The sequence below is a fragment of the Bufo bufo genome, chromosome 8 (assembly GCF_905171765.1).
Source record: "Bufo bufo chromosome 8, aBufBuf1.1, whole genome shotgun sequence".
NCBI lineage: Eukaryota > Metazoa > Chordata > Amphibia > Anura > Bufonidae > Bufo > Bufo bufo.
Window position 1 is genome coordinate 23,255,408 of NC_053396.1, and position 19,844 is coordinate 23,275,251.

The 19,844-nt window shown below is 42.1% G+C and overlaps 1 protein-coding gene across 1 annotated transcript in view; it reads left to right on the forward strand.

Annotated features, from left to right (window-relative positions):
- Window positions 1-19,844, forward strand: part of LOC120977271 (extracellular matrix protein 2-like) — a 60,044-nt gene that overhangs the window by 17,175 nt on the left and 23,025 nt on the right. The window contains exons 5-6 of the mRNA XM_040405121.1: window positions 12,259-12,374; window positions 14,402-14,534. Coding sequence (XP_040261055.1) covers window positions 12,259-12,374; window positions 14,402-14,534 — 249 coding nt within the window. The remainder of the gene's footprint in view (window positions 1-12,258; window positions 12,375-14,401; window positions 14,535-19,844) is intronic.

Consider the following 19,844-nt stretch of genomic DNA (forward strand, 5'->3'; position numbering starts at 1 on the left):
AACTCTTGAATATCAGACGTACTGCATGTCTTAGGGCTCTTTCACACCTGCGTTCTTGTCTTCCGGCACAGAGTTCCGTCGTCGGGGCTCTATGCCGGAAGAATCCTGATCAGGATTATCCTAATGCATTCTGAATGGAGAGTAATCCGTTCAGGATGCATCAGGATGTCTTCAGTTCCGGAACGGAACGTTTTTTGGCCGGAGAAAATACCGCAGCATGCTGCGCTTTTTGCTCCGGCCAAAAATCCGGAACACTTGCCGCAATGCCGGATCCGGAATTAATGCCCATTGAAAGGCATTGATCCGGATCTGGCCTTAAGCTAAACGTCGTTTCGGCGCATTGCCGGAGCCGACATTTAGCTTTTTCTGAATGGTTACCATGGCTGCCGGGACGCTAAAGTCCTGGCAGCCATGGTAAAGTGGAGCGGGAGCGGGAGAGCAGTATACTTACCGTCCGTGCGGCTCCCCAGGCGCTCCAGAGTGACGTCAGGGCGCCCCAAGCGCATGGATCATGTGATTGCATTGGACACGTCATCCATGCGTATGGGGCGCTCTGACGTCATTCTGGAGCGCCCCGGGAGCCGCACGGACTGTAAGTATACCGCTCCCCCGCTCCCCACTACTACTATGGCAACCAGGACTTTAATAGCGTCCTGGCTGCCATAGTAACACTGAAAGCATTTTGAAGACGGTTCCGTCTTCAAATGCTTTCAGTACACTTGCGTTTTTCCGGATCCGGAGTGTAATTCCGGCAAGTGGAGTACACGCCGGATCCGGACAACGCAAGTGTAAAAGAGGCCTAAGCTATACATTTTGAGATCTGTCAACAGCAGTGTACCAACAGTATCCATATAATGCTGATATATCGCAAGGATGTGCAGCGAGACCATGAGTAGCCGGAGCAGAGAAGGAGAGTAGTAGTGGCTCTGGGTGTCACAGTCAATCACAGTGGCTTTCCTCACACCATTGATGTCTAGGGCTGTGCAGTGAAAGGAGAATGCACACGTTCTTCCTCCTGATGTTGGGGCGTCTGCCTGATGGTAGTTGGGGTGCCTGTGAAGTTAAGTGTCTGTATGGATGCAAAGCTGGGCATGTGGAGTGCAATGGCCGGCGTATTGTGTAGGAGTCAGAAAACCTGGCCAGAGGTAGAAGAATAAACATCTATTTTTTACTTAAGTGCAAAATGGGAGTTGTAGTACATCTAATTATAGCAGACACAGTTCTAGCTGTACACAGTGCAATTCTCTCCCAGATAGTGGTGTATGGATTTAGGCAAGGGTGGCCCTCCTTATACACTATCTTGCTAAAGTCTCTTCCAGTAGAATCTATGGTGGGCAATACTACTTGTGCAATAGTGGCTGAAATGTCCCCTGCGGGATACAGGATTTTTAAGAAATGCCTGGCCAGGAAGTCTCCAAGTGTGAAGGGTGTATTTATGGTTTCCCTCATGGCAGTGAAGTCTTAGCAGCTTTTGGTAGCAGGTTACCTTACTAAATCCTATGCTGAGCCATGCAGACTCTAGGTCCTCTTGTTCTCTCCTTTGTTTTTCTCCTTCTTTCCTTCTGTAGACCATGCAGAGATCTGTTAGTGTCTTTAGCTTTTTGGCTCTAAGAGGGAGCATAAGTCACAGCTTCCTCTCTCTCTGGACTCCAATCTAGACTGACCTAAAGTAGGGGTGGGGCCAGCCCACACCTAACCTCCTACAAGAGTTGTGCCATCCATACATAGTTATGCTTGGAGCACATTACATAACAATATATTACATAACAAACCATTTGCTCTGGGGTACTGAAGAAGATGCTAGATTATACTTTTAGGGCAGGGAGAGGATCCAATGCCTCCTTCAATGCAAACTTTGAAATACTCTGTTCTGCTTACATTTTTATACACTCTACTAGCTGAAGGACTCGGCTTCGCACGGGTATATTTCATCTATTTCATTTAATGTTTGCGTATGTCATTAAAAGATATCTACAGTATCCACTATAACAGTGACATCTACAGTACCCTGCCCCTTCAACAGTGACCTCAACAGTGGCATGCCCCTTTAACAGTAACATCCACAGCGCCCTCCCCTTTAACAGTGACCTCCACAGCAGCTGCCCCTTTATTAGTGGCCTGCACAGTACCCTGTCTCGTTAACAGTGATTTCCACAATAACCCACCTCCTTAACAGTGACCTCTACAGAGCTCTGTTCCCTTAAAATGTGACCTCCACAACACCCCGCCCCCTTAATAGTGACCTCTACAGCACCCGCCCCTTAACACTCACCTTCATAGAGGACCATCCCCTTAACTGTGACCTTCACAGTTCCCTGTCCCCTTAACAGAGACCTCCACAGCGTCCGCCCCTTTAACAGTGACCTCCACAGCATCCCAGGCTTCTATTGGCTAATGCATTTTTTGGGAATATCTCACACAAGGATGTCCTTTTGAACAGCTCACTCTCAGACAGCAGCACTGTGCTGTCTGAGCGTGAGCTGCAGTGAGAAAGTCACCATCCCTCCCACCCCTGCAGCTGACAAAAGTTGATTTTTACCTTCATTTTTTCAATCCCTGTCTGCTGCAGAGTGGGAGGGAACATGGCCGAACCAGATTGGGGTCGTGGCCCTGTGAGCTTCTATTGGCTGATAAGGGACATGTGACCATGTGTAGGTCATGTGATGTTCCATATTTGCATTTTTTGGGAATATCTCAGGAACAGTAAGTGCTAGAGAGTTGTAACCCCCACAAGATTTCTTTCCAGGTAGCAAGGATGTGTATACCAAGCTTCATTGAAATCGATGGTTGCGTTTTTGAGTGATCGCGGAACATACATACATACATACATACATACATATATACATCCTTCTTTATATATATAGATAATAACTTCACATATATACATCTACACATCTATCATTTATTAGATGCACTGTCACAATTGGCTGTGATAAAATAACTTGAAATGCCCAGGCCACAATAGAAACAGATGGTATGCTTGGCACAGGCTGGCAGATGGTTAGATGTGAAATCATGGAGCCATGCTGTCTACCCTACTCTTGTCATTTTAAGGGGGCGTCGGTAATATTTATGTCTCCGTAAGGTAGAAGCGAGGCAGAAGCTTTCCATGAGATCAGCCTCCTCACAAAAAGGAGGAAACATACATCACATGTCACAGCAGATAAGTACTCAACATACCTACCTACACAAGGTGTAAAGCATCAGCCATGACTGCGCTGGAGTCAAGCTGGCTTTAGCTATATAGGCTCTGGTCAAAAAGAGATAAAAAAGGAGACATTTTAGCAAACCACATGGTCTGTTCCAGATGTACATCTGGAGCTTCGATGAATCAACTTTCTCCTGTAACTAAAACATATTTCTCAACATGACGAATGACATAAGCACAGAGAGGATATGGAATCACCCATTACCCTCCACTAGGTCAAAGCAGATTTTGATTTATTGTTCCTATGGTGTGCTAGATTTTTATTTATTTTTTTGCTTCAATGTTCTTTTTTTTAAGTCATTTTCTGTACACAGCTCCTATACAGCCCTTTGTGTCTCCATGGTTATGGACCTTAATCCTGCAGTCATGTTTGACTCCACACCGCTGCCCGTCTTCTTGATAACAGTAGAAAAGGGGACAGATGGAGGAGAATAACATATGACTGAAAGGTCAGAGTCAGTAGGTTTTGTTTGTAGTCTGTAACCCTGACAATACAGTGCCCGGGTTTGAGGTGACCCCAATGCTACGATGGATCTAATGGATACCGTTGAGGTGTCACCAGAGGTTGCTGCTCTCTGGAAGGGATGGTAAAGCGTGGTCCACCCCAATATGAAATAAGTCCAGAGAGTCAGGGTCTGCAGTAAACCAGTGTGCCCCAGTGTGTTTACTGGGGGAACTCAAGTGCAAAACAATGCAGTCAAGGCACTGGGCTGGAGTTTTCAGTCTCCTCCCTGGCAGAAGAATGGTTCATGCTGAGGAAAGGCCTGAGCTAGCTGTCCCTCTCTCACTCAGAAGGCTGGTACCCTGGACAAAGGCTGGTGATCCAGGATCTGTGGCAGAGTATTGTCATCTCATGGTCTTCAGGGTCTCAGGGTCTTGTTACTATGCAGTCAAAACAGTGATCCATAACTGTAGAACACTAGGGACTTTGACTGCTCTCCTTATATACAGTTTATAGCTGAACCAGAACATTATAGTGGGAGGGGTAGAGTGGAGAAACTCAGCACAAATAAATACAATGTTACAATTATCGTCTGCCATAAACTTGCATTAGAGCTTCAATAGGAATGGTAAGCAGTTTTCCAGACAAAAACAAGTCTTCAGAAATAATAACATAGCTAAACCAGACATTCAAAAGGTCAGTCTGTCTGTTTTTGGTGGTAAACAAGTCTGGCTTTTCCCCTCCAAAACATGCTCCTCCTTAACCTTTATGGTAACTGTGGAAAATGATTAGTTTTTAACTATTAGCTAAAAAGTCCAGAAAATCTCTCAGTATTCATTAACTCTTTCCACAGTGCCATGCAAATACAGTGCAAATGAACATGATATACAGTACAGACCAAAAGTTTGGACACACCTTCTCATTCAAAGAGTTTTCTTTATTTTCATGACTATGAAGGCATCAAAACTATGAATTAACACATGTGGAATTATATACATAACAAACAAGTGTGAAACAACTGAAAATATGTCATATTCTAGGTTCTTCAAAGTAGCCACCTTTTGCTTTGATTACTGATTTGCACACTCTTGGCATTCTCTTGATGAGCTTCAAGAGGTAGTCCCCTGAAATGGTCTTCCAACAGTCTTGAAGGAGTTCCCAGAGATGCTTAGCACTTGTTGGCCCTTTTGCCTTCAACTCTGCGGTCCAGCTCACGCCAAACCATCTCGATTGGGTTCAGGTCCGGTGACTGTGGAGGCCAGGTCATCTGGCGCAGTACCCCATCACTCTCCTTCATGGTCAAATAGCCCTTACTTTCAAAGTTTTCCCAATTTTTCGGCTGACTGACTGACCTTCATTTCTTAAAGTAATGATGGCCACTCGTTTTTCTTTACTTAGCTGCTTTTTTCTTGCCATAATACAAATTCTAACAGTCTATTCAGTAGGACTATCAGCTGTATATCCACCTGACTTCTCCTCAACGCCACTGATGGTCCCAACCCCATTTATAAGGCAAGAAATCCCACTTATTAAACCTGACAGGGCACACCTGTGTAGTGAAAACCATTTCAGGGGACTACCTCTTGAAGCTCATCAAGAGAATGCCAAGAGTGTGCAAAGCAGTAATCAAAGCAAAAGGTGGCTACTTTGAAGAACCTAGAATATGACATATTTTCAGTTGTTTCACACTTGTTTGTTATGTATATAATTCCACATGTGTTAATTCATAGTTTTGATGCCTTCAGTGTGAATCTACAATTTTCATAGTCATGAAAATAAAGAAAACTGTTTGAATGAGAAGGTGTGTCCAAACTGTATATACGCCTGATGAAGGGACTGGTGATGTCTCGAAAGCTTGCTATGTAACATCATTACTTCTATTTTTGTTAGCCATTAAAATGTATCAAACCTGCAATACTCTTATTTTGTTTCTCTTAATGAGAGCACTAAACAACAGAAATAAAATGCAGTTACACAATATTAAACATTATAAGTCAGTGCAAGTTAACCCTTTAACGTGAAATAAAGTAAGGAGTTGATGACTTTGTATATGGGAAACAGGGGCAAATGTCCACAAATATTTAGACTTAGACGCACCGTTTAGACACCCTGCTCTAGGGCAGTACAACAACACTTACGTCAGTCAGGAAGCTGTATCTCCAAAACGGGGGTTTATCCAAGGTTTTATATCTTAGATATATCTAAACATGGACAAACCCCTTTAAGTGGTATCCTATGACTTCCAACCCATAAAGTAGAATCTCATTGGTTGCTAGGGCCAACTAAGCCAGTTTTCCTTTACACCAGTTTTGATAAATCTCCCACTTTGTCCTCACCTTAACTATCATATACAATGCACTGTAGTAGGTTGACCTTTGGTAGGGGCTCAGTTTTAGGGCTCATGCACACAAACGTATTTTCTTTCTGTGTCCGTTCTGGGGTTTTTTCGGACCGTATACAGAACCATTCATTTCAATGGGTACGCAAAAAAAACCTGAAGTTACTCCGTGTGCATTCTGTTTCCGTATGTCTGTATTTCCATTCCACAAAAAAATAGAACATATCCTATTATTGTCCGCATTACGCACAAGGATAGTACTGTTCTATTAGGGGCCAGCTGTTCCGTTCCACAAAATTCGGAATGCGCACAGACGTCATCCATATTTTTTGCGGATCCCTTTTCTGCAAAATACATACGGTCGTGTGCATGAGGCCTTATAGGGGTTTTCTTTGACATAGATTTTAATGACCTATACTCAGGACAGGTTTTAATTGTGAAATTTGTGGGGGTCTGACAACTGATACCCCCACTGATTTGCTGAGGATAGGTTATTAATAGTGTTGAGCAAATCAAAGTCCACGGAGTGAACTTCGATCCGAATTTCAGGATAGATTTGATTTACCGCAAAGCCGGATTTCCTCGTGTTTTGCGGTAGCCAATCGATTTAACCTGAAATTGTGTAAAAAAACTAAATCATACTTACCTGATCCATTTGCTCACGATGGGCCGGCCACCGTCAGGCGTGATGACATCATCTCAGGCTGTGCGATTTCAAGATGCAAGATGGCGGGTAAGTTTCGATTTTTTAATTTTATTTTACACTCTGTTATTTATATCCGATGCTGAGATCATGTATGATCGCGGCATCTGAGGGGTACAATGATGGGGAGCGGCGCAATCGCCGCCTCCTGTCATTGCACCCACTACTTACAAAAAAAAAAATCTAAAATTTGGCGAAGCAGCTGAATCGAATTTTCCAATACTTCGCTCATCTCTAGTTAATAATATCTAATGTTGGATTTACACGGCTCAATTTTTGGGCTGATTATCGGGAACAAATGTTACAACGAGCTCTCGTTCCTAATGGTAGGCCCATGTAAATGTGCTGCCGAGTACCTGATGAACTAGCAAAATGCTCCTTCTTCAGGTGAAATGATCTTTTGTGCAGCAGATGAAATTATTGTTTCTGGGCAACACATTGTGATGTGTGAACAGCACCCTGCTGAGCAGAAGCAATGAATCTGTACGAGGACGAGCAATAGCTTTGTCCATCGCTCATCCCCATACAGTGGAGGTGATTGCTGCGTGTAAATGCAGCTCTTCCCCTCCACTGATGAGAAGGCAGCTATATGGAAGGAACGGTTCCTTCCCAATAATTACCTGCCATTGTAAATCCAGTGTAAGTCCTAGAAATAAGTTTTGTTGAAGTCTTTGGGAAAAAAATGAAGGTCTTCTTCTCCTTGCATAAACTGCTACTATCAAATGTCCACATAGTACAACCACATTATGTCCTAAGAGTACTTTCATGTTCTGGCCAACTAAAACCACCATGTAGAAGCCAAATAATGCCATGGAGAGCCAACGTTCTCCTCCACTCACATAATTCACAGTTTTGGCACTCTATCTCCCACCCCCTGCTCTTCTACTCAAGACCATACTAACCTAGAAAGGTGCAGTCCAAATGTTTGTTTGACCAACAGCGATTACGTCTGACTTCCCCTTACACGTGCACACCTCAGCTACAGTACCTAGGTAATTGTACTCCGTCTTCTCCACCTTCTGTCTAAAGATGTTCCTAGAAGTACTAGTAGTAGCAAACTCTTTGCACATATAGGGTATTGGGATTTTTGAATGATAGTGTCAAAATTGCGGAAAATGTGTTTTGAAAGCAGGGTACAATCCTTTTATGTCCCACACTCAGTGAGTGTTGGTGTCCTAATTTGTACATTTTTCAGAAAGAAAGAGGGTAGAAGGGATAAACAGGTCATGTGGAGGTCTTCTCTTGGCTGCACGCTGTGTGCATAAAGCTCACTATGTTCTTCATGGTTGTGCACATTTCTTTTCATGAACACGGTGCAAATGAGACGAAAACCTGGAGGGCCTATCTTTTATTTTTATTGCCTTTGACATACTTTTAGATCACCACCGATGATTGGTTGGGAGAAAGCCAACAATTTTTTCAAAAATGGGCTACCAACCTTTTGTTTCAAATAGAAAGAATATAGATGCACAATCCATCAGAACAAACAATACATAAAAGCTCAGTCCTGCTCGGACAATGGCTGCAGATCACACTGCCTTCCAAGGACAAATCACTGAAGGGCCTTGGGGCGGTCGGGGCATGGTTGGAATTGTATTTTTTCAGTCACTGAAGATTCATAGGTTGGAGACATCACAATGTTCCTACAGCATCAGGGAGCAATTTTATTTGTAGCACTATATTTTGAGATTGCTATGTATTCAATTGTTTTGGCCTTTCGGGACTATCACTGTCTGTCTGTCTTTCATATAGACAGTTAGTATCTGATTGGTGAGGGTTGAGTGATAATCAGTTCACTGAAAGGACAGTGGAGCTTTTGTGAGCACCATGTCCTCTTTGTTGCTTCCATAGGCACATCAGCTCTGTTCAATTCAGTTGGATGAGCAGCATTATCAGGAATGGCCCCTTATACCGAAAAGTCAAACAAAAACTATAGGAACGTGCTCCATGGATCCTGATGTCCTAATGGGCGGACTTCCACCAATCAAACATTCATGGTCTAGACCTTCAATGTTAGGGTCCTTTTACATATCAATTAGGGGCCTTATGAATGTACCTAGGACCCATTTAAATGGATCTTAAGAAGTGGCGTACTTACCATGCATGCCACTGCTATTATTCCTGGGGTACTGAACAGCTTCTCCCTTTCCTCGACAAAAAAACCTCAAAAACTCAGCACTTTCCTGCAACCACCACTACCTGGAGCATAGTTCAAATACATTTTTACAGCAGCCATTAAGTTCAGTGTTAACTGTATAAAATTCCTATTACCTGAGTTCCTTCTGGTGGTGGCTTCAGGAAAAATGTTTTGAACCAGGAAAAGGAGTTGATGGGAAGCTGGAGACATTGTGTACAATAGTGTTAAGAACAAGCATGATTTTTATGAAGCGCCTAGGTGAGGCAGAGCGTGATTTTTTAATTTAGTAAAGGAGAATCATAACTTTGTTGGAAAACTGTGGAGATGGGGGGGGGGGGGTGCTTACTACATTCTATGGGGCCCAGCTGTGCATGCCCCTGATGCTTAGTTCTTCCACTTCCATAAATGTCTCCAAGGTCAAAGATATGGGCATCTAGTATGAAACACTGAAGTGTATATAGGCATTTACACAAAATTGATGTTTTTGAATCCTTCATAAATGGACTGGCACGCATGGAAACGTGAAATTATTCTGGATCTCTTGCTTCTATCTCTGAATCAACAAAATTTTTATTGAAGGCAGTTGTTGCTTATATGTGTCCATCACCCATGTGGTCACCACCTGCAGACCAGATATTTATGGAGGAGTTTTGTGTTTTATAGAACTGTGAGTCCAGGCTATTTTTATTTATTTTTTAGACTTTTGTATTGCCTTACATTTTTTTTTGCTTATCTTCTTAACAAGGTGACAGAAGATTTCAGGTCAGAACATTGATTGTAACAGTTTATAGGGACGTTTACTTTGACAGGATCTTCCTAGGTCGGCAGGTTTTACTTTTCTCCTCTTTTTGGAAGCCTCTTAATACAGAAAACCTGTGTATTTTGCATTTTGTGAATTGTTTTGATGGCTTCAAAGTCTTTTATGAGAGAAGCCAAGAAGGTTTTATTTGTCCCAATAATTCTCATGTGACTTCTACGGTCTATCTCTTCATCTCCAAGGTTTACTTTCATGTGCATCCAAAATTATGTCCTCCTGTATCTTCCTCAGGGTCAAAGGAAATTGTACCCTTTCAGTTCTTTTCAGTAAAGCTTTAGATGGCCCATCCTGCTTCTATGGAGAAAATGTTAAACTAGAAGGAAAAGAGGTGCCAAGAAAGTTCCCTGTCAGAACCCCCACATAATACTAATGCTCGAGCACCAGAGCTGGGTGTGCCACCTCTGCAGTATGGTTCCATTAATTAGTGTGTAATGCCCTGCAGCAAGGGTACTTTGGACTTTGTGGACATCTGACCTTATTGCTATTATTGCAAAGCCATCAACTCACTACTTTAGTGCACTAGGAAGGGTTATTTTTCACTGTGATTTATGCTGTTGTATGCATTTATACAGTTTTTTTTTATTGTTAAACGTGATTAATTTTATTGTTGAATTTTATATGTTTATTGTAATATATCCTGCTCATTTGTACTGTTATTGCACTACGGGGGTTATTTATTAAGACCAGTGTTTTAGACGCCGGTCTTAATAAGGCCCTGCGCTGGCGGTGGATCCGTTGAAGTTATGTAGAGGCTCCAGCCTCTACATAACTTCGGTGGATCCCCCGCCGTTTCTAAATCTACGTCAGCTCTCTTGCTGACATAGATTTAGACCATTTTCTACGTCTAAAACAGGCGTAGAAAATGATGAATAAGATGGGCCTGCTGGCCTGTCCCCTTTCTCCGGCCATGCCATGCCCACTTTTTTAGACCTGGCACGAGCGGGGAAAAGTCGCAGATTGCGCGGCAAAGAACCTTGGATCCGCACTCTGCACCAGAAATAGGCTTAATATAGACGTATTTTTGTTAGTAAATAACCTCCTATATCTGCACTGCTCTGTGGAAAGGGTTAATACACAGCCAGCTAATACTCAGAGACTTTGGAACTTTTCATCTATGTACTGAGATGTTACTATAAGGGATTATGCAGACTGAAATTGCAACGGTTGCGACGGTTCTACTGTAGTTCAGTTAGAAACTGTATATAAGGAGAGAAGTTAGAGCCCCTAGTTGTCTGCAAATAGGGACCAGTGCTTAGTAGGACAGACTCTGCCAGACTGCAACAGTGACCAGAAGAAGACCCTTGGCCACCAGCCCTTTGACCAGAGCGCCAGTTGGACGAATAAGCCATAGACCCAGGGCCACCAGACTTTTGGCCAGGGTACCAGGCTTGTGAGAGAGAGAGAGGGACAGATAGCTTAGGCCGTTCCTCAGCACATAACAGTGTCTTGCATGTATTATTTTGCACTTGAGTTTCTCCAGTAAAGAAGCACACTGGTTTACTGCAGACCCTGACTCTCTGGACTTATTTCCCATTAGGGTGCACCACGCCTTACCATCCCTTTCGGAGAGCAGCAACACATGGTGACACCTCAAAAGTGTCCGCGGGAACCAGCAGAGCTTTGAGACCACCCCAAACCCAGCCACTGCAAGTGGATAACAGCACTTGCAGCACATACCGAGTCCTGGGACATTCTACCCAACCAAGGGCTAACAACAGCTGAGGACTTTGCATGTTCTCTTCATGTCTGAGGGAGTTTTTGGTGTTCAAAAACACACTCTTAGGTTAATTGGCTTCCTCTAATATTAGCCTCAAGAACATGGCAATACCACGTGCTTGAACCCTCAATATAATGCAATACAGAAGATATTTCAGTTCATGAGTTAACGCCATGTCCCATTTTTTGGGCCATGGATTCCTTATCTGACTTTTCTTTCATTCTCTGGATCTTGGCTTTGTATAAGCATCAAGGACTACCAGAGCACCAATAGAAGTGTGCGGCTGAGCTGGTGGTACCACACCACAGTTACTGCTGGCCGCTGAGTCACATTTGTACTTGCTTTAGTTTAAGGTTGTTCAGCTTGGAGGTGTGGAACCCACAGCTGAAGCTGCACATGTAATAGCAACCATATAGTACTTCCAAAACTGTAAGAAGCCCATAATAACATGTCCCTAGGCCCCTCTGATCCGTGATGGTTTCAGGAGCGCTTCTTCAAATGCTCAACTACAAAGGACTGCAATCAAAGCAATCAGTAAAGGATCTAATAAGCCAACATCTGTTTTGCATTATGTGATCCCAAAGGATATTTGATAAAGAAATGCAGCCAGGGCTAGCCTTAGGTTGGTTGATTCCCTGTGCAATACGGTCAATTGACCCCCCTTATACTATACCATATAGTGCCCATATGACTCTACTGCACAGTTGCTTATGTACCACCCTTGTCTAAATTTTGTTAGGTATATAAGCGCTAGTGGTGGGATCGGGGAACAGATTCTGGGTGCTCAGGTCATCAAGGCTAGTTGCACTCCCTTTAAAGTCACCCCTGAATACAGGACGTTTATGGCATAAATCCAGGTAAAGCAAAATTGTTTTATTTTCATGTTTTTCTTCCAGAGAATGAGATTTCCAAGCTTCCCGCTAGGGCCTTTGCCGGCCTCCCAAACTTAGAGTGGTTGGACCTAAGTAAGAACAAACTGGGTGACTCTGGCTTATCATATGATGTCTTCAAGGTAAGGCTCTCAGAGACGTGGATTTACATATTCTAGATCCTGTCCTGTCCACATATTCAAGCCCTACTCATTAGGATGTAAAGGATAGGCTGATGTGCTGCATAGATGGCCTCCACTGCAAGGATAAAACGCATCATACACAACCATGCTCTCCTGAAGGTTCTGTATGACAACTGAATACTATATTTAAGGAAACTACAACTTTGATGGGCATTGCAATACTTAAAAAGGAGCTGTCACCTCTCCTGACATGTCTCATATAGTAACTACTTGCATTCCCCATGTAATAACAATTCTGGAGCATCTATTCTTACAACTCTATATTTGCTACTTGAAGTTTATGAATGAAATGTTCATTCTAAGAAAAATCAAGATATGGGTTTCACCCTTTTTTAAGTGAGAGCCAGGGGTAAGCTTACCTCTGTTCATGAGCTTGCCCCATAGGCATCCTTTTAACTACCCCTTATTATCCCTTCTGGAGAGCAGCAACACGTAGTGACACCTAAAAAGTGTCCGGGGACCCAGCGTAGCTTTAGGACCACCCCAAACCCGGCCACTATAAGTGTATAATAGCACTTTTGAATTGCAGCACATCCTGAGTCCTGGGACATTCTACCCAACCAAGGGCCAACAACAGCTGTGGACTTTGCAATTTCTCCTTATGTCTGAGGGAGTTTTTTGTGTTCAAAAACATACTCTTAGATTAATTGGCTTCCTCTAATATTAGCCTCAAGAACATGGCAATACCATGTGCATGAACCCTCAATATTATGCTATACAGAAGATATTTCAGTTCATGAGTTAAAGCCATGTCCCATTTGGACCATGGATTCCTTATCTGACTTTTCTTTTACTCTCTTGATCAGCGTAAGCTTACCTATCTATGTTCATGAGCTTGCCCCATAGGCATCCTTTTGACAACACTTCATGTAACACCTATCCACAGTATAGTTGATAAATGTATGAACACAGGGGGTGTCCCCCACAAAACTTTAGAAAAGGTGTCGCAAGTCCCACTTTCCTCCTGACCTATGTACTCTGCCTTTTCCCTCAGTCCTAGAGACTATAAATGGAGCGACAGCTTACATTCTTGACTGCAGCTCCAATCATACTTCTCTTCATCATGTGGCAGGGAGGAACGGGGAACTTGGGACCGTGTTGTAAAGATCGTGGAGGTCCTAGCAGTGGGATCACCAGTGGTCATGCATATGTGACTATCCTGTGGTGAAGAGGGAGAGTCTCCCTACGTTGGAAAAATGACCTAAGTCAAGGTGGTTTCAAGCATGACCTTTACTTAAAAGTTCTCCACCTACATTTATTTTGAAGAACTGGGTTACACTTGAGTCATGTCTACTAGTATGGTTTCTATAAGTACACTACCTAAAATCCATAGTCTTCATGGGCTGTTTAGGTACTATGAAGGTCTGCTAATCAATCTTTCTCAGATCACTTGGACCTTCAGATCAAGGGCAAGAAAGGGGCAAGGAGGCCTAGCAGTACTCAAACCATACTATCTAAAAATTTTATTGGCTTACATTTGGGTGGAGAACCTCATGTCATACTTAAGGGGCATTCACACGACCATATTTTGGTCTGTATTTGATGCGCATTTTTGCGTATAGGATGCAGATCTATTCATTTCAATAGGTCTGCAAAAAAATGCGGACAGCACACCGCTTGTTGATCTGTATAGCCGTTCCGTAGCCCCGCAAAAAAGAACATGTCCTATTCTTGCCCGTTTTGCAGACGTTGTTATAATTGAGCCACAAAAAAACGATGCAACACAGATGTCACAAGGGCCTCATCCATATTTTTTGCGGATCTGTGTTTTGTAGATTGCAAAATACATATGGTCATGTGAATGCACCCTTATCTAGAGATAATTAAAATGGCTTCTCATAAAAATTATAAGTGCCTTCTGATTCTTCACTGGTGGCTTTTCTATGGTCTTTTGTGACATGTTTTAGACTTGTATTGACTAAATCATTGTCATTAAACAGTAGAAATAATCAAGCCTTGTATTTTAGAATTTAACCAAACTGAAGCGGCTTAATTTGGATGGTAACCATCTGACTGTACTACCACAACTCCCAACATCTCTCCAGGAACTGAAAGTCAATGACAATAAGCTGCTAGAACTAAACCATCACAGCTTTCGTGGTAAGAACGAAATGTGGATAGGGATTACTTGATCTTCTGGTACATGAGGAAAGGGCTCAAAGGGATATTCCGGAAGGTACAAGTTATCCCTTATCCACCGGATAGGGAATAACTAACAGACCGGTGGGGGTCCTACGGCTGGGACCCCCACTGATCATGGAAATGGGGGCTCTGTACCCTCTGCAGTTCCCTGAAATAAATGGAGCGGCTGATAGGGCACGCTTGTGCCTGCTCCATTAATTTACAGTTGCAAGAAAAAGTATGTGAACCCTTTGGAATGATATGGATTTCTGCACAAATTTGTCATAAAATGTGATCTGATCTTTATCTAAGTCACAACAATAGACAATCACAGTCTGCTTAAACTAATAACACAAATAATTAAATGTTACCATGTTTTTATTGAACATACCATGTAAACATTCACAGAGCAGGTGGAAAAAGTATGTGAACCCCTAGACTAAACTCCAAGAGCTAATTGGAGTGAGGTGTCAGCCAACTGGAGTCCAATCAATGAGATGAGATTGGAGGTGTTGGTTACAGCTGCCCTGCCCTTTAAAAAACACACACCAGTTCTGGGTTTGCTTTTCACAAGAAGCATTGCCTGAATTGAATAATGCCTCGCACAAAAGAGCTCTCAGAAGACTTATGATTATAAATTGTTGACTTGCATAAAGCTGGAAAGGGTTATAAAAGTATCTCCAAAAGCCTTGCTGTTCTTCAGTCCACGGTAAGACAAATTGTCTATAAATGGAGAAAGTTCAGCACTGCTGCTACTTTCCCTAGGAGTGGCCGTCCTGTAAACATGACTGCAAGAGCACAGCGCAGACTGCTCAATGAGGTAAAGAAGAATCCTAGAGTGTCAGCTAAAGACTTACAAAAATCTCTGGCATATGCTAACATCCCTGTTAGCGAATCTACGATACGTAAAACACTAAACAAGAATGGATTTCATGGGAGGATACCACAGAGGAAGCCACTGCTGTCCAAAAAAAAAAACATTGCTGCACGTTTACAGTTTGCACAAGAGCACCTGGATGTTCCACAGCAGTACTGGCAAAATATTCTGTGGACAGATGAAACCAAAGTTGAGTTGTTTGGAAGAAACACACAACACTATGTGTGTAGAAAGAGAGGCACAGCACACCAACATGAAAACCTCATCCCAACTGTGAAGTATGGTGGTGGGGGCATCATGGTTTGGGGCTGCTTTGCTGCATCAGGGCCTGGACGGATTGCTATCATCAAAGGAAAAATGAATTCCCAAGTTTATCAAGACATTTTGCAGGAGAACTTAAGGCCATCTGTCCACCAGCTGAAGCTCAAGAGAAGATGGGTGTTGCAACAGGACAACGACCCAAAGCATAGAAGTAAATCAACAACAGAATGGCTTAAACAGAAGAAAATACGCCTTCTGGAGTGGACCAGTCAGAGTCCTGACCTCAACCCGATTGAGATGCTGTGGCATGACCTCAAGAAAGCGATTCACACCAGACATCCCAAGAATATTGCTGAACTGAAACAATTCTGTAAAGAGGAATGGTCAAGAATTACTCCTGACCGTTGTGCACGTCTGATCTGCAACTACAGGAAACGTTTGGTTGAAGTTATTGCTACCAAAGGAGGTTCAACCAGTTATTAAATCCAAGGGTTCACATACTTTTTCCACCTGAACTGTGAATGTTTACATGATGTGTTCAATAAAAACATGGTAACATTTAATTCTTTGTCTGTTATTAGTTTAAGCAGACTGTGATTGTCTATTGTTGTGACTTAGATGAAGATCAGATCACATTTTATGACCAATTTGTGCAGAAATCCATATCATTCCAAAGGTTTCACATACTTTTTTTTTTAAACTGTATATGGGAGTTCCAGAGATAGCAAAGCGCTTGGCTATCTCCGCAACTCACATAGAAATGAATGGAGTGGCCACGCGCATGTGCGACCGGCCGCTCCTGTAAATTTAGGGGAGCAGCAAGGGACCTGCAGGGGATACGGGGCCCCCAATCTCGTGATCAGTAGGGGTCCCAGTGTTAGGACCCTCACCGATCTGATAGTTATCCTCAATCCTGTTTATAACTTGTACCTACCAGAATACCCCTTTAAAGAGGTTGTCCTACAAAAAAAATATATTTCAGTTTTAAAACCAGCACCCTGATCTGAATACTTTTGTAATTGCATGTAATTAAAATTGTACAATAACCACTGAATTATTGAATAAAATATACCTGTATAGCGCCACCTGCTGTTTGTTCTTTTCTTATTTCTCTGTCCACTTTACTGGAGTGGATGCACATGCTTAGTTCCATCCTTCAACTGCCTTCTGAGCTGTGATAGGGAGAGAGCTACAGCAGAAAGGACACACCCTCTGAGCTAAAGCAAAAAGGACACACACTCTTTGCTGCAGAAAGGACATACCCCCTGAGCAGCTGGCTTGATAGAAATTTAGTATAGCAATTGGAACAATAAATGTGGAGATCTCTGGATCCATGTGAGGTACAGGGCTGGTTCTAGCTTTGTTAGAAAGAGGTTGTCATGTACTATATGATGTCTAATTTTCATTTTATACATTAATCATGGTATAACCTCTTTAAGATTTAAGTAATACCCTGTGCATCATTATCCCATACTTGACTACTAGATTCAAGGCTGTTTGTGGTAGATAACTGCAGGGTTGGACTGGTCAACCAAAGCACCAGAGGTTCCTCTGGGGACCCAACCTCTGACAATAATGAAAAAAATAAATAAATGGCCCTTAAGGTTCTAAATACACAGAGGATGGGCCCTCAGAATCATTTCCTATAGTGGGCCCAAAGGGCTTCTGTCCAATGCTGGATAACTGAGAAGCATACTGGGCATTTATCTGACTAATGGTAAAGTCAAGATTTCAAGTGGGAACCTTCAAAGGTCATGATACCCATCAGTGTTTGAGAAGGTGACCTTGAGCTTACCAAAGTGCATGATTGTGAGGTCCTACTATGCCGCTACACAGGATATGTGTTTCCCACATATCAATTAAGACTGGTATCATTTTTCCTCAGGTTCATGGAGGAAATACTTTTTAGGAATATGCAAGGCAAAGATCTCAAAGATAGTCTCTTTGTGTAATTGAAATCAAAAAGTTCTAGAACTTATCAAGCATGCATTGTTAACTTTAGAAGAAGTTGTGTTTTCTTGGACCTCATAGGCACTGTTAAAACTTCATCTCATTAATACGTCAAGGTCGGCCTATGTACTGTACCTTAGGACCCCTGGTAATAAGATGGGCCAGTCTATCCTTGATGCCAAACCGAATCATTAGAACCCTTATTTTAAATTGTTTTACATAAAGTCCTCAAAAATACTAATGTACTCTGATAAATTCAATCCTGAATGCTGATCTCAGGGGCATTGACTTCCGCAGGTTTCATATTGGCCTTTCACACATATCGTGTTGGGTATATCCAAAGGTATTATGCCCCGATATGGTCCAAATAAATGAGTGTGATTGTTCCATTACCATCTTTAGTCAATTGACATTCAAATGTTATAAGAGGGTCCCATTTTAAACATTAAATGAGACATTTCTACTGAGGAAAGGGCTTAAAGGGATATTCCGGAAGGTTGGTTAGTTAGTTATCTGTTAGTTATCCCCATGTGGGACACCATAGAGTCCTCCACTCCACCGGATTCATTGTGTCTCGCTACCTCCGCCAGCAGTACATGTACTCATCAGTGAACTTTTGGATGAAGTAAACATTTCATTCAGTCTATTAGAACTATTTTCTTATTTTTACCAATTTTCAATCTGAAGTAAAATGTCCTATTCTTTTTTTTATAATTTGTTGTTAGTTAAACTTTCCGTAACTATTATCTGTCCTAGTCACTGCTGTGATTGTGCAATATTGTTTTGAGGTTTGCAACACATGTGTTAGATATCATGGGGATTTATCATGTGTTCATGTGACACCATGTGCTTCTCAAGTTCCAGATTTTCTTGAAGATGCTCCAGGATAGGGTTTACTGTTGCTTTTACACTATGCAGATCCTATGATGAAATACGCTGTGTAAACAGAAAACATTACAGCGTACTGTATAGTTGAGATTGTAATACCTCCTCGTATTGTTCTAACATATGCTACATGTCTTCTGAAACCACTTCTGAGGCAGGACCAGCGATGACTTGTGTGGGGCTGTCTAATAGAGAGGCTGAACATGGTGCCTACACAAACCGATGAACGAACGCAATGGTCAAGATTTACCGTATTACCAAAGCAGATTTTTCACAATATCTTAAAGACCTAGTTCTGTGATGTCTAGGGAACCAGGACCCCTCTTTTTTTTTGTAAATTTAGGGTGTTTCGGGTCTAAACTACACTAGCCTCTAGAATTAAAGGGGATGTGTCAAGAGATGTATAATCATTGGAGATCCACTGTAACCTCCGACGATCACTAGATTGAAGAGACAAAGGTGGAAGAACAGCACCCTGTCCCTTTTTCTGCTGTCTGTCCATTGACTATAATGGGCCAACCATGCGGTCTTCAATGAAGTGAAGCGACGTTATCTTAAAGACCTGGTTCCGTGATGTCCAGGAAACCAGGACCCCTTTTTCCTGTAAGTTTTTAGGCTCTAAACTCTACTAATGAAAATAGAATGGGCACTCATATACCTGGTACACTAGGTAGGCAATGCGACTTAAACAATATTATATTAATATATTAATTTATTAATTTATTGATGATAGCAATTGTAAGCAAGTGTATATAAATATACAATTATTACCCTAATAGTTAGACCCTCTAAATAAACCTAAATGGTTAAAATACACATAAAACTAATTGATAAAATATGCATATGTCTCTCCACTGGTATAGCTAATGAAAGTCGGTCCAGCGTTGATAGAAGGCACACACTGGTAGATCTTCCGTTATCTACAACAGTGGCTGACAGCAAATCTGACTTCAGAGATAAATATATATGTGAATAAATATAAATAAAATTCAGGAGTGAAAATACGTGATATAGCAAAGTGACTTGAAATGTCCAATAGATATAAAGTAGCAAATTTACTGGATCAACATACTAAAGTGCAAATGAATAATAAAATAGTGAATATATAAATATAAATGTGTAAATATCTCTAAAAAATCAATACAATCGCTGTCTCCCACTGGTAGTTCTATTCCTCAAATAGTCCTTCTTAATATTAGAACGTGTAGCCTGGATTACGGCTTCATCCACATAATTCTCCGCAGGTGCTCAGTTTGAGCTGATAGATTGTGTAATAGAGCAGCCGCAACAAGCACGGCAGGGTGCTTGCACAATGG